The sequence below is a fragment of the Pygocentrus nattereri genome, chromosome 21, assembly GCF_015220715.1.
Source record: "Pygocentrus nattereri isolate fPygNat1 chromosome 21, fPygNat1.pri, whole genome shotgun sequence".
Taxonomy (NCBI): domain Eukaryota; kingdom Metazoa; phylum Chordata; class Actinopteri; order Characiformes; family Serrasalmidae; genus Pygocentrus; species Pygocentrus nattereri.
In genome coordinates this window covers 614,908-630,000 of record NC_051231.1, presented here as the reverse complement: position 1 = coordinate 630,000, position 15,093 = coordinate 614,908, and the positions used below count along the sequence as shown (strand labels likewise).

The 15,093-nt window shown below is 43.2% G+C and overlaps 1 protein-coding gene across 1 annotated transcript in view; it reads right to left on the bottom strand.

Moving 5' to 3' along the window:
- Nucleotides 1-15,093, bottom strand: part of arhgef10la (Rho guanine nucleotide exchange factor (GEF) 10-like a) — a 263,737-nt gene that overhangs the window by 45,696 nt on the left and 202,948 nt on the right. The window contains exon 21 of the mRNA XM_017716475.2: nucleotides 10,961-11,047. Within this exon, the coding sequence (XP_017571964.1) occupies nucleotides 10,961-11,047 (87 nt within the window). The remainder of the gene's footprint in view (nucleotides 1-10,960; nucleotides 11,048-15,093) is intronic.

Genomic DNA, 15,093 nt, shown 5'->3' with positions numbered 1-15,093 from the left:
TTCTGCTCCGCCGTGTTGAACGGTATAAACTCTCACTGTGACGCGACGCTCATGCAGAACGGACTGAAACTTTCCGATAGGGAATGTAATCGGATACAGGCGCTTACACGGATATTATTCCTCTATTTAATGGATTATTTACAGGATTATCCACCTTCTTCAATTACATAGAGACTGTATTCCGAATGTCCTCAATCATACTAGACTATTCGGATTGAGCTATTAGTCAAATTATTAGGCTTTCATCTCTAGTTACATTCATGCAGAGCATCAAAGCCAGAAATTCAATCCCAAATATGACGGCTACAACAGAAAAAACATTGTGACTGTAAGCTTGGATAAATTAGATTAAGTGACCCTTATTAGTCCCACAACGGGGAAATTTCACCTTCATATTTGACCCATCCATGCAGTGAAACACCACATACACACTAATGAAGACACACACTAAGGGGCAGTGAGTACACTTGCCCGGAGCGATGGGCCGCCCTATCCGCAGTGTCCGGGGAACAGTTGGGGGTTAGGTGTCTTGCTCAAGGGCACGTCAGTCAAACACCTTCTGGTCACAGGGCTGGTTTCCTAACCTCTAGCCCATTCCTGAACCCCCCCATCATGCGTCCACTCACCACAGCCCCGACTTCAAAGCCGAGATGATAAAACTTAAAAATCAGACATGGTTTGACATCAAGACATTTGCTCTGACACTTTCACAAATCCAATGCCTTTGGTTGTCACAGATGGAACCCTCAAGGTACCAAATTCACAGAAAAACAAAGACAATGTTTTTTTTTACTTTGGATGTGGTTTTAGGGTCTGAATGTGAACCGAATGTTTTAAAACAGAGCAGTAGAGTAAAAGCCTGGAGGCGAGGCGAGGCGGGGTGTGTGGAGTCAGTCCAGCTTAGAACAGATCATTTCAGTGGATTATGGTTCAGTTATGTTCCCTGACTAAAGGCACTGAGATGGAGCCCTGAGGGTTCCATCCCAGTGAGAACAGGGGAGCCGACCCAGAGACAGTCTAGAACCTTTATTTCTGAGAGTGTAATTGCAATGAATCTGATTCGCTCTCAAAGCTGATGTTAACTCTTCATTTGAATTTCTGTTCAATTGAAATGATTCAGCCGTTGCGTTCAGACGCCTGGGTGGGTGCTAGTGTGCAACTGCTGCACTAAATAAGGTGGAACGGGAAATTAGAACTTTAGCTTCAAGTAATCTCTATGGGATTGAGGTGGGGCTGCTGGTTTGACACCTAAATTACAAGAGATATACACTGGGATGTCCCATCTCTAGCTGGGCTGAGTGTTCATGTGCTTATATGCATTGGTTCAGGGTTTCTCAACCCGTCATCTGAAGCAGCCTGCAGTGATCCACGGGTCTGAATTGTAGGGAGGTTATTGGGCTGGTAGTGTCACTTTACGTCATAAAAAAAGTAACTATAAATTAAAGAAGTGAGCGTCTTCAAATTATGATCAATATACTCACAAATAAAAACATTGCACATCATCAGTTTGAGGCAATACAGCGAGTCTCATCCACTTCAACCAAACCCTGGATCATTTCACTACTGGTGGGAACATAGTCTATGGCAAAACGAGTGAATTCATCATCAGCAAAGCTTTTTTCTTCACTTCTAGCAGCAGGTCTGCGCTGTACTGTCAGCATAATCTGTCAGATTTAATGCCCCCTCTTCACAGACATTTGCTCTCGTTTCTGCTGCTGTAAAATGAAATATTGAAGATCTGCATTTGATTTTGTCTCATGAACCCAAGCGTATTATTGGCCGAGCAAGAGCAACTGCGGTTAGTCAGTGGTCAGAGCTTAAACTCAAATTGATAAACCAATGACAAGGAAGTCAATGCGTTTTGTGGTTAAAGAACACTGTAAGTAACAAATTCACAGAAAACCGACAATGACAACAGATGCACTTTTAACCATCCCCAGTTACATCTTTTAGCCAAAATCGAATCTTTACATTCAAAAACTGTCACGTGATGATGAACCGGAAGCTTGAAACAAAAGTAATAACCTCTGCAGAGCACTTCCTGTTGTGTCAGCCACCAACAGAGCTAATTCATCCCAAAGGTGTTCTATGGGGTTGAGGTCAGGACTCTGTGCAGGCCAGTCAAGTTCTTCCACACCAAACTGGCTCATCCACGTCTTTATGGACCTGCTTTGTGCACTGGTGCTCAGTCATGTTGGAACAGGAAGGGGCCGTCCCCAAACTGTTCCCACAAAGTTGGGAGCGTGAAATTGTCCAAAATCTCTTGGTGCTGAAGCTTTAAGAGTTCCTTTCACTGGAACTAAGGGGCCGAGCCCAACTCCTGAAAAACAGCCCCACACCATGATCCCCCCTCCACCAAACTTTACACTCAGCACAATGCAGTCAGACAAGTACCGTCTCCTGGCAACCGCCAAACCCAGACTTGTCCATCGGATTTCCAGACGGAGAAGCGTGATTGGTCACTCCAGAGAACACGTCTCCACTGCTCTAGAGTCCAGTGGCGGCGCTTTACACCACTGCATTCCACGCTTTGCACTGCGCTTGGTGATGTAAGGCTTGGATGCAGCTGCTCGGCCATGGAAACCCATTCCATGAAGCTCCTGTGGCCCATGGAAGAGATTGGAACACCTGAATTTAGTTATTTGGATGGGTAGTGGTTGTTTTTAGCATAACTGCACAGTTTGGGACCTTCGATTGAACCAAAGTGGACAATCTGATCTTTCCCTGGCTTCGATTCTCAGGTTTTCAGTGTCTGCACTTAAGAAAATGAAAAGAAAACTGTTTTTTAAAGTTAATTAGTTTTTCTGTGGGCCACAGGTCGAGACTCTTCGATTACCCACTGCAGGACTGATGGGACGTGTACAGTATTTCTGTGCTCAGGTTATAGATTCACTGCTCAGACAAATGGTTTTAGTTTGCTTAGTTTCCTGATTGTCATTATGGCTGAGTTATTGTTATTACTGTACATGAAACGATGGGTTTTGTCATTCTTTGACATCAAAACAAAGTCCAAAGTGCAGACTCTCCATGTAGAATGGAAACCACATATACACAATGTGAGTAACCATCTAATTGTGTACATATTTAATTACAGTTAATTAGTAAAGAAACATGACAATAACTCTTAGACTGGACTTCAAAAAACACTACAGTCAAACAAATTAGTGCTCCGGTAAACATCCAAACTACTTCAATGTCAAATGATCAATGAACAAAGCTGGTCCAAGTCTATAAAGCGTGTTGGGGGGGGGGGGGGGGGGGGGGGGCACTACACATCTCAGTAGAGACGCTGGTGCATTCCAGTAAAAATCTATATTATAATTAGTATCCGAGGCTGAGAGGATGAGCGCAAGAGAGAGATAAAGTGAGAGAAAGGAAGGAGAGAGGATGACAGACAGAAAGAGGAAGAAAAATGCAAGAGAGAAAAAAATAGAAAGAAAGAATAAGAACAAAGAGGTAGAGGGAGAAAAAGAAAAACAGGGAGGGATAGAAAGAGAGAGAGAGAGAGAGAGAGAGAGAGAGAGAGAGAGAGAGAGAGAGCGAGAGAGAGAGAGAGAGAGAGAGAGACAGAGAGAGAGACAGAGAGAGACAGAGAGAGAGAGAGAGAGAGAGAGAGACAGAGAGAGAGAGAGAGAGAGAGAGAGAGAGAGAGAGAGAGAGACAGAGAGAGAGACAGAGAGAGAGACAGAGAGAGACAGAGAGACAGAGAGAGAGAGAGAGAGAGAGAGAGAGAGAGAGAGACAGAGAGAGACAGAGAGACAGAGAGAGAGAGAGAGAGAGAGAGAGAGAGAGAGAGAGACAGAGAGAGACAGAGAGAGAGACAGAGAGAGACAGAGAGAGAGAGAGAGAGAGAGAGAGAGAGAGAGAGAGAGAGAGAGAGAGAGATAAGAGGCTGAGACAGAGGCTGCCTCGCTGCCATGGACTGATAATAAACAGTGTCATTAATGTGATCAAAGCTAAGAGAAAAACTCCCACGAGCCCCTCGTGTGTGTTGTCATCCCTCTCCGTGAAGCTCTTTACGGAGCCTCAGTCTGACGCCAGCGTGGAAACCATCGGATTTGTCTCTCGGTGAATTACAGAGTTCAGAGGTGGCAAATGACTGTCATCTGCGCTTCTTCCACAGTTTATCCAACAGGTTGGAAAACGGAGGGAAATCACACCTGTCGTCACTTAAGTGGCTTCAATTTACTCCAAGGATGAACTGTAGATCCTTACAGCGCTGTATAACAGTCTTATAATATTCCTTAACGATTTCACACCTGGAACATTCCCGTAAACTCTTACAAATACGGCTCTTAAATGGCTCTAGGCTAGAAAGTACAGTTCTAGTGGTGTAGAACCTTCGCATTACAATTCATTTACAGCAAGTGTTCTTTAAAGAATCACCCATTAAATGGTTCATTAACACTTTACCTGCTACATAACGCTGACATAACCATGCCATATGCATATTATGGCAAATGTCGCATGCTAGCAGAAACTATTATGACAGATTATATCCAGTAATTTAAGTGACACTTTTTAATCCCAGAAATGGGGAAATCCCACCTCCACATTTAACCCATCCGTGAAGTGAAACACCACATACACACTACTGAATACACACACTAGGGGGCACACTTGCACGGAGCGGTGGGCAGCCCTATCCACAGCGCCCGGGGAGCAGTTGGGGGTTTGGTGTCTTGCTCAAGGACACCTCAGTCATGGACTGTCGGCTCTGGGGATCAAACCGGCGACCTTCTGGTCACAGGGCCAGTTCCCTGACCTATAGCCCTCGACTGCCCTAATGTAACAGGGTCATGTTATCATTACAGGAAATTATGATAATGCGCTGAAGCTCAGAGATGAAGCTTATTTCATTTAACAGGCTATTCAGAGGATCTCAGCTTTATGTAGTAGTGTGATGATGTCATGGCACCAGACACCTCACCATAGTTACATCTGCTCCACACCTTTAGATGAGATGCTTAAGCTAGCTTTGGAAGGAATACTCGCAGCTGTAAGAAATCATTGGTGGACATAATCATGCTTATCTGTATGATTATACAGGGGGATGGGGGGGGGCGGTCCTGTCTCAGCAGTTTTTGTAGACAGAATAGAGAAGTGTAGATATTCATAATAGATTAACGTTAGAACCTTCTTACACAAACCTGAAGTCAGCTTCTTATTAGCCGGCTTCTTGTTCAAATTTTCCCGTTCCACCTTAAATGATGCAGCTTCAGGCACCAGAATGGAACTGCTGGACCGAGAAGCTGGCGAATAGGAAGCTTCAGCTTCGCCCTTCTTACTGTGTTTATTTTATTTTTCTGTGCATTAATATCAGAAGTGATTCACTCATTGGTGGATTTGCTGATGTGTGTTTGTGTTTCTCGCCCTAAACTGGGTTTTTGTCGTCCGGTACAGACCGAACACTGTCCTGCTGGTCCGGACGCTAATGATCACCATCAGTTATTACAGTAATAAAAGCTGCCGAGAGCAGATCCGCGCAGCCCGGATTAATCTGAGTCAGAGGATTAGAACCAAGCAGACGTGGTGAAGACGGGTGGAGTAGTGAGGAAGGTGTGGCTGATTTAATCCTGAGACTCTTCGTCTCTCAGTACCAGTGAATGTGTTCACTTGACCTCTCCAACATGACGGACGCGCAGACGCACCACCTCAGATAGAGAACAGCAGGCAAGGCGGCATCCAGGCATGGAACTCTATGGTTGAGAGACATTTTACAAGAATCTGTTCTACATTTGTGGAAAAGTTTCCTGCTGGAGATGCGAGAAAAGCAGCTGTAGCTGAGCTGAAGCTCAAAGCAGAGCAAAGCAAGTCTGTATTTTCGTTTAGATTAAGTGACCCTTATTAGTCCCACAACGGGGAAGTTTCACCTCCTCATTTAACCCATCCGTGCAGTGAAACACCACATACACACTAGTGAGCGCACACACACACACACACACACACACACACTAGGGGGCAGTGAGCACACTTGCCCAGAGCGGTGGGCAGCCCTATCCGCAGCACCTGGGGAGCAGTTGGGGGTTAGGTGTCTTGCTTAAGGACAACCTCCCGGTCACAGAGCCGGTTCCCTGACCTCCAGCCCACGACTGCCCCATTATTAATATTGTTTCTTATCCTGTACTAGAACATCAGCACATACTGAGACACCTTTAAAGCCAAGATGGTAAAATGGCCATAAAATATTGCGGCTCCCAAAGTGGTTAGACTTTTGTTGAAAAGACAAAATGGCTCTTCTTACCACTTGGCTTGCGACCCCTGGGGTAAATTAAAACATGAACCGCTTTGGGGTCCCTGAGGACGGGCTTGGGAACCACTAAAGACCAAATGTACTTCTTCTATGGCAGAAAACACTGAGCGTCGTACATTTACTGGGCTAAGGGTATGTAGGAACTGCACGACATCTCCTCGCTATAAAATATGCATTAAAACAGGAGTAAAATGAAGCACAACGCGGAATTGCTCACTCTACATGGCTCACACTGGGCCTCATCTAGATATTCCTATAAGCTTCACTGAGTCTGTAGAAATCAGTCAAACAGATTTTGACCCGCAGGCATGGCAACAGAAAGATGAAGCAGAACACCAGTTTAATCCGTCCACATATCATTTCCCTCCAAATCCCCACCATATCTCGCAGATCCAGTCCAGAGTCTACCCCCGCTGCTCTTTATTATATCCCCAAAAACAATTAGCTCAAAGACACAGCGAAGGGCATCCTATTGCGTCCAAGAGGCCTCCAATTGGATTGGTCCACCTGCTTCAGGGGATTACATGACAAACTGCTCACTGCACCAGCAAGAACGGAAAGAAGAGCGTGTGAAAGTTGAAAAAGTGATTTTTCTGGGTTATAAAACCGACGACGTGATGTTTTAGATGGATCTCTGTGAGGATGTTGATGTGAATCCACTTTTGTTGAATAGGCAAACTCACTGATGGAAATCATGACCCAAATATCATAACACAGACCTGTTTTAGGGCTATTAATCAGCATATTCCTGATCATGCTGTGGTAAAGTGACAGTAAATTCGAGTTTAGTTTGTTCCCTCTGCAAACGTCGTCTACGTTTTTGGCATCTGATGTTTGCTTCCACAGTTCTGGGCTGGAACGACTAGGCTAATGTAGCTAGTCGGAAGTCGGTATGTCTCAATCCCGTGTTTCGTCCCCTGGTCAGAGTATTTGTACATCGATTATTTTCCGATACCAATCCAGTCTGATCTTAGAGTTTTCAAAGACAAAACAGCTACACTGCTTAGATAAAGTATCGCTGTTGTCGGAAACCTCGTGTGACGCGGAGCGAGGTGGCGGACGCGTGTGCGGAGGTAAGCGAGATTTATTAGGGGCAAATCCAGGGTCGTGATCAAGATGGTCCAGGGTCATAGAGCCAATACGGACAGAATCAGGTACAAACATGACGAGCAACACAAACTGTTCTAACAACAGACCAAAACATCAAACAGAGACCAAAACATCAAACAGAGACCAAAACATCAAACAGAGACCAAAACATCAAACAAAGACCAGCAAAAACAACGTGCAAACACAGGGCTTAAATACAACAGGGATAACGAGGGACAGGTGGAAAACAGGTGGAGACAATCAGGGCAGGACTACAGATACCAAAACAAACACACATGGACTAGAACAAAAACGGACAGGACTGGGAGGAGCCCATCGTGACACCTCGCAGCTTCCATAACAGCAAGTTTACAGGAGAAGGAGAAAAACTACTTTACTTTTAATGCAAGTCAATGAAACCAAAAGGACTTTTCCCAAGTCATATTGGGCCGTTTGTTTTGGTCTATTCATCCTGAAATTTACACACAATACAAAAACCAACAGGCTTTGTTTTCTAATTATGTCAAAAACTGAAAAACAGCAAAAGTGGAAAATGAGGTTTTCTTCCAACAGCAGTGATACACTAGTCTGTTAATTAACACTAAAATACTAATACTAATGTACAAAATGTGACATTCTGGGCTGATATGTTTTGCTTTGTGGCCAGCTAACTAATCATATCTAATACTGATTAGGATCTAATTTGATTTAGCTACAACTTACTGTAAGACTGTGGTGAAATCATATTTTTGAAATCTGCTTATTGGCAGCAGAACTGACAGGTTTTGTTTTAACTTTATGACAATTTATACAAAAGTGCAATTCTGAAAATGCCATTAAAAGCCTGTTCCAACCCAGGAAGGGCACACAGTGCTGCTGCACACACACACACACACACATATATATATATATATGCAGGAGTTCTATATCATTCTGGTGGCTTGCTGCTCACTATAGCTGACAGAGGACGCGTTCTCACAGCTGTTTACTCACATTCAGTGAGTCCAGCGTTTAGAGGAAAGAAGACCAGCTCAAACCCAACCAAAACACCGGTGCTGGAGATATTACAGGCTTTCCTATAGCCTCCACTGAAGACATCTAAACCACAAGGATCATAACTGGATTGGGCCTAATATAGTTCATAATCAATCCACTAAATTATGCCTGGATCAATCCGATTCGGATTGATAAATAAATAAAGCTCATATAATTAGCATTCCTGAAACTGTTCACGTAGACTTGCTTAAGTGATTTCTGACCGTATGTAACACAACAGTCTATTAAAAATGAAGACAAGAACATGTGGGCTGGAGGTCAGCGAACCAGCCCCGTGACTGCAAGGTCACCAGTTCAATCCCCACAGCCTACAGTACGTGACTGAGGTGCCCTTGAGCAAGACAACTGACCCGCAACTGCTCACCGGGCGCCGTGGATAGGGCTGCCCACCGCTCCGGGCAAGCGTGCTCACTGCCCCCTAGTGTGCGTTCACTAGTGTGTATGTGGTGCTTCAAATCAGATCAAATTTATTTGTAGCGTTTTTCACAGCTGATGATGTCACAAAGCAGCTTCACAGAATTCCAGTAAAGACAGAGTTTAACATGAATGTAAAACCCCCAGTTGAGCAGGCCAGGGGTGCCAGGGGCCAGGAGAACCTCCCTCAGAGCTGAGGAGGAAACCTTGGGAGGAACCAGGCTCACCAGGGGGGACCCGTCCTCCTCTGGTCAGACTACCTACAGAGTTATTATACTACTAATATTAATAGCAGCAGTATTAGTAGTAGGAATAGGACATGCATGAATGGGTTAAATGTGGAGGTGAAATTTCCCCATTCTGGGACTAATACGGGTCACTTAATCTAATCTTAATTGCATAGCTAAAAAAATAATATCAGGCATTTTAAAGCCTTTTTTTGTCCACACGCTGTCTTTTTATACACTGTAAAACCGAACTGCACAGCTTAATGAAATAAATTAGCACAACATAAATATTATAGAAAGTTCAAGTAAGCTAATCTGAAAAAAAGATCTGAAGCACATTTAATAATCTGCAATGTTCTTTAGCTAAAACATCAGTTGATTCAGTGGCTGAGCTGTTGGCATTTCTGTAACTGCGTCAAGGTTCAGAGCAACATCAAGTTGTGCAAGACGCTGGGATCAATGTTGATTATTATTATGACTCTCAAATACAATTTTAATATGTTAGAATGACAACAAATGTTAATATCAATGAATGGAATTAGTACAATTTACTTACGTGTATACAACAATAAACATGTCGCTGCTGTCGGAAGAAAAACTCATATCTCCATTTTTGTTGTTTTTCAGTTTTTGACATAATTTGAAAATACCTGTTGTTCTTTACACTGGATGTAAATTTTATAATGAATGGAGTAAAAGAAACGGCCTTGTGAAATGTCTGGTTCCATAGACTTCCATTAAAAGTAAAGTAAGTTTTTCCTTCTCCTGTAAAGTCACCAATCTGGAGATACAAGGTTTTCTTCCGACAACAGTGATATACTTTGTTCATATTCACTTCAGGGAATTATTTATGCTCAAATGATTTAAATGATTTAACGTGAACCATTTAAGGCAACAGGTTTCCTCAAACAACTTACTAAACTCATTTAACTCAACTGACTTAACTCATCTGGGTAGATCACAGTGTTATATGTAAGCAGTTGAACACAGAGGGAGTGTGTTATTGTGAAATATCATCCCAGCCGTGATGTTATTGGTGATAACTCCCTCCTCGAGTGCTCTGCTGCTTTAATACAGCAGTTAAATAAATACAGTAAGAAATGAATAAACTGGCCGTGAACGCGGCTTTAATATGTTTTAATGTTCAGCTCCTTCCTCCTAATTAGAGCTCCTTAACGAGCAGCTCGCTGCTACGTCAGAGTAACGAGCTCCGCCCACTCACTGCTCAGCCGGCAGTTCGTTCTCCAGCTCCTTACACTAAATTCCCAAACTGTCGTCTCCACTGAGCAGCTTTTCTGTTTTTACTGGGTCAGTTTTACGGCTCAGTCTGATTTGGTCCGACTCTGAAGATCAGACACGTCTGGCGAATGGTGTTGGGTTCATTTCTGGCTGATTCCAGGTTGTTCAGCTGTTCTTCTGTCACAGCTGCCGACTGAAAAGCTGCTCAGTGGTGACGACAGTTTGGGAATTTAGTGTCGTCTCGTCTTCAGAGTCGGACCAAATCGGCTGTCGGTCAGATGTGGTCTTAACAGCGTCCGTTTTCTGTTTGTGGCAAAGTAAGAAGTAAAAACGTTCAGATGGCTCGAGCGTCTCCTACAGCTGTCAGAGTCGTTGCTTAGCAACAGCATCTCAGTGGAGTGATAGTGTTTGTGGTGTTATGCTAGAACAACTCAACCAATCGGCTCACGTGGGCGGAACTCACTGTTGCATAAAGCGTCAGAAACCACATGAGGAAATCTATTTGATCTAAATACTGAAGTATAAGCTTCCATTAGTCACATAAGCTACGCAGCTCAAGGACGAAACTAAAGCAAACGTGTCTTGGCTGACTGACCTCTGAACTATCGCTTTAAGAGCATGCTGTGTGTTAGGATGTTGATATAGGATATAGGATCAGTGAAGGGTTCTACTTTCTACTTACCCAGAGGTAGCCTTGAGGGAGGGAAGTGCTCGCTGCAGAGAAGCCCAGCAGAGCGCATTGGACTGGATTGTGAAGAGCAGCCTCCAGCTAAAAAAGAGAAATCCATGCTTAATTATGATCAAAATAGGCCATACCTTCAGCCATCCAATAAAACATCTCCAAATTCACCGCACAAGTGACTTCATATTAGATTAAAATCGGCCAGCATGTCTGAGACCAGCTACTGCACCATCAAACACGGCGGCTGGTTCGGCCCAGCAGGGAAACATCTACACTGACCGTCAAAAGTTGGGGGCTGCAAGTCCAGCTTGAGTAAGGATCCGATTTTCTTCCAAACTACTGTTAAAAGCCCACATTGAAAGGTTTTTGGTCTAAAGGCGCTTTAAACACCAGGGGCTGAGCTCGTGCTTGGCTAAGCCCTGCTGCACACAGCATGCAGGGCTTAAAGGGGAACTTTTCAAAATTGCTGCATAATTCATTGGTGGTGATGTAATCAAAGACGTTTGGTTTTCTCTGCAGTGGTGAAAGGAACCAGCGGATGCAGCACCTACAACCCAGATGTTTACTATCCAAAACCACCAGTAAACCTTCAACTGCTGAGTTTTTATATTGCAAAAACTGGTAAAAAAAAAGTGGTAAACATAGAAAACAGAGCATTTTGCTTTACAACTCCCTGCAAGTACCCCTGTTATAAACAACACGTTTTAGGCCAAAATCTTTTTAAACTTTCGTAAAACAAGTTCTCAGGCATCAGGGGGTGAATTGATAAGCATTTCATGCAATACGTTTCTGTGAGGGAGCTTTTAGAGGTGGACGTCTGGTTCCTATCACCACTGTGAGCAGTTCTCACGTTAAGTTTCCGAGTGTTTCACACCAAACCACTGTGAACGACTGTGTTTACATCTTAACCATTTATTATGCAGAACTCTTTTAATGAATTGAATTCATGTCAGTAAAGTTCCATGTTATAAGGGGCGTCTGCCGTTCTGTCACATCACAGACTGGTTTAAAGCTGAAACCGGTTACGGTGACGCAGCAATAGCAGCAGAAATGCCGGCTAAATGTGAGGAAAGCTGGCAGATACAGTGTAAATAACGTCTTAATGTAATAATGTAATTATGACACAACTGCTGTTCCAGTCAGATTTCACATGCAATTATAAATGATTACATTTAGGTTATTACACATGTAATTACAGGAGAGAAAACTGGCTGTTACAACTTGTGTAATTACACCTGTAACAGGGATTAAATCACTAGTAGTTACGTTGTTGCATGTGTTGCTCACATGTAATACGCAGTTATTAGAGACACTGACTGTAAAGCGGGACCTCCTGCTATTTATTTAAAATAAATTAGAAAAGCTAAGCGTCTCTAAACGCTACCAATGCGTCTGCGTCACTTGGCATCATGCTAGTCTATATTGGTCAGCGCACAGGCCTCATGGTGGGCTATGAATACCCTCCCAGTGGCCTTTGTTAGAGCACACTGCTATTCAGACGAGGCCAAATTTAAAAACGAGCTCCACTCGCACGTGTTCTGCACTGCCTAATTTTTGAGCAGGGAAAAAAATTGTATTGGAGCCAAAACTGCAAAGGCATTTTGAGTAGGAGGTGGTGATAATGGTGGGCCTGCGAGGCTTTCACAGCCGCTAAGCGGAGAGTTCTGGAAAAAGGGAGCACTGAAAGGCTGGTCGCAGTGCTTTCCTGCTGTGCCGCCTGCAGAAAGTGCATGGCCCCCTCACCCCATAAGTGCGCCATTCACCGCTGAAACTCCATGCCACTCCACGCCGCCGGCCACTGGAAATGGCAGTGGTTTGTTTATAGGCAATACGGGCCGCCAAGCTCTAAACGCTGTTTTAAAAGTTTGCTGCTGTTGTTTGCTGTTGTTTTTTTTTCTCTCCCCCCATTTCCCTGACTCACGCTCTCCTCTTCTGAGTGGGCGATAGGGCACCGTCACCATCGCCATGTACGAGGAGGCATCTGCACGGTTTCAGATGCGTCCGTAGCAAAGCCAAAAAAGGCTGCCAGAAATCAGAATCAGAGACAAAAATCTTCTGGGGATTTTTGCACGGCTCAGTTTTGCGCTCATTATTGAGCCTTGTTTGGTATCAGGAGCAGCTTTTGTCTAAATAATGATTTATTTTGCATATTGTTGTTATTGAGAATCATATATTTAAACAATGATTTGGCCAAAAATCACAATTTTCAAGTGTTAATATTGCCTTTGTCAATTTTAATAGATAACAGTGAGTCATACAGTGTGAGAAACCACATCTATAACTCTATGAGAGCCAGTACTGGACAGTAACTGAGTAACTGAGTACCTGAGTATCTGAGTAAATGTAATTAGTTTCTGTACTTTAGTATTTTTGGTGTATCTGTACTGAAGTTTCTCCGTTCTGGGCGTCTTTCTCCTTTCACTCCACTACATTTCAGAGTCTAATATCCGACTTTTTCCTCCTACATTTTGAGAAATCTGTCGTTCCTTTTGGTTTCTGTGTGTATAAAAACGTCACATGTCAAAACGAAAGAAGCGCAAAGCCAGAGCACCAATCAGGGCCCAGCGGTCACTTTGTTTAGAGCTGGTTTTGACCTGTTGGTCATACCGACCCAGTGCAGCACGCGGTTCAACGTCAGCGCAGCAGCGTAAAACTTTGGGAGAGTCTGTTCAACATAAATGATGAACTAACCTAACTTTGTGTAAATAGAGCTCAATATAGAAATATGTCCACATATGCAGTCGAGACTGACGCGGCTTTTTTCTGAATTTCTACAAACACCATTTCATTTTATAGTAAATGAGTTTGGGCTGGTTTATGTTTATGAACAGACGCCTACAGATCAACATAGTAAAGGAGCTCATCTGTGATCCTGAGTTTAAAGCCAGTTTTTATTCAACTTAAACTTGGAACTAAGTTGTAAATAAATCTGAAACTGAAACTTTGCTTGTGTGTAAAAAGTGATTTCAGAGCCACTCGGTTCTCCCTGATGGAAACTGTTTACCTTCAGTGTTTTGTGCTTCTGATCATTTTAATAGACGTCAGCGTCACTAATTAATGACCTTCTATTAAAAGACTGGTTATTGTATTGCAGGGCTCAGAGTTCTGTGTTCAGCTCTGCTCCTTCTCTCTCTGTATCAGTGACTGTGTTTCTATCAGTATCTGAGCTCAGGACCGTCTTTCTCTCTAAGCTACTGGTAACTAGCAGAGACACTTTCTCTAGATTGACAAAGCTCTTCTTGTAAGTCGCTCTGGATCAGAGCGTCTGCTAAACGCTGTAAATGTAAATGTAAATATATACAGCACATCCAGCACGATCAAACATACAAACATCAAACAAAGACCTGCAACCACACAGGGGAAAATACAGGGCTTAAATACAGGAGGGTCAACGAGGAACAGGTGGAAACAGGTGGAGACAATCAGGGTGGAGTCACGAAACAACAGGGCAGGACTGAAAGGTAAACAAAAGCACATGAGGAGACTGGGAGGGGCCAATCGTGACACCGTCAGGCTTCTGAACAAGCTGTGAAACTGTGGGTCCGCCTCCAACTACCATTTCACTCAGTCACTCTGTCAGTATTAGTATTATTATTATTATTATTATTATTATTATTATTATCATATCATCTCTGCTATGGACAATTGCAATAGCAAATCACCTTAACACTAAGCCACCTTAAAGAACAACACAGTCACTTAAGCCACTTTAAATGTGTATATTCTTTATAGATTATCTCTTGTTCAGTATATATAATAATATATTTGTCCATTCTATTTTTTTTGTTTGCTTGTTGTTTTGTTCCCTTACACAGATCCCCCTCCTGTGTCTATATGTTGTGTATATTTAATATACTTCAGTTTCAGTGTTGTCTTGTATTTTTCTTTCTGTAGTGATTATCTGAGCCTCACCACAAGCGTGTCGAGGCATGAACGTCCTGACTTCTGCGCAAATGACACGAACTAGAAGCTTGAACTGAAATAAGTGAACACGTCCTCTACAGTGAACAAGCATCTCAACATTTAAATGCAGTTTCCTTTCATTAATTCACTGAATTTAACACACTGGGAAAAATAGAACAGAACATATAACCTGTGCAAAAGTTACGCCACACTTATAAATAAATACACTC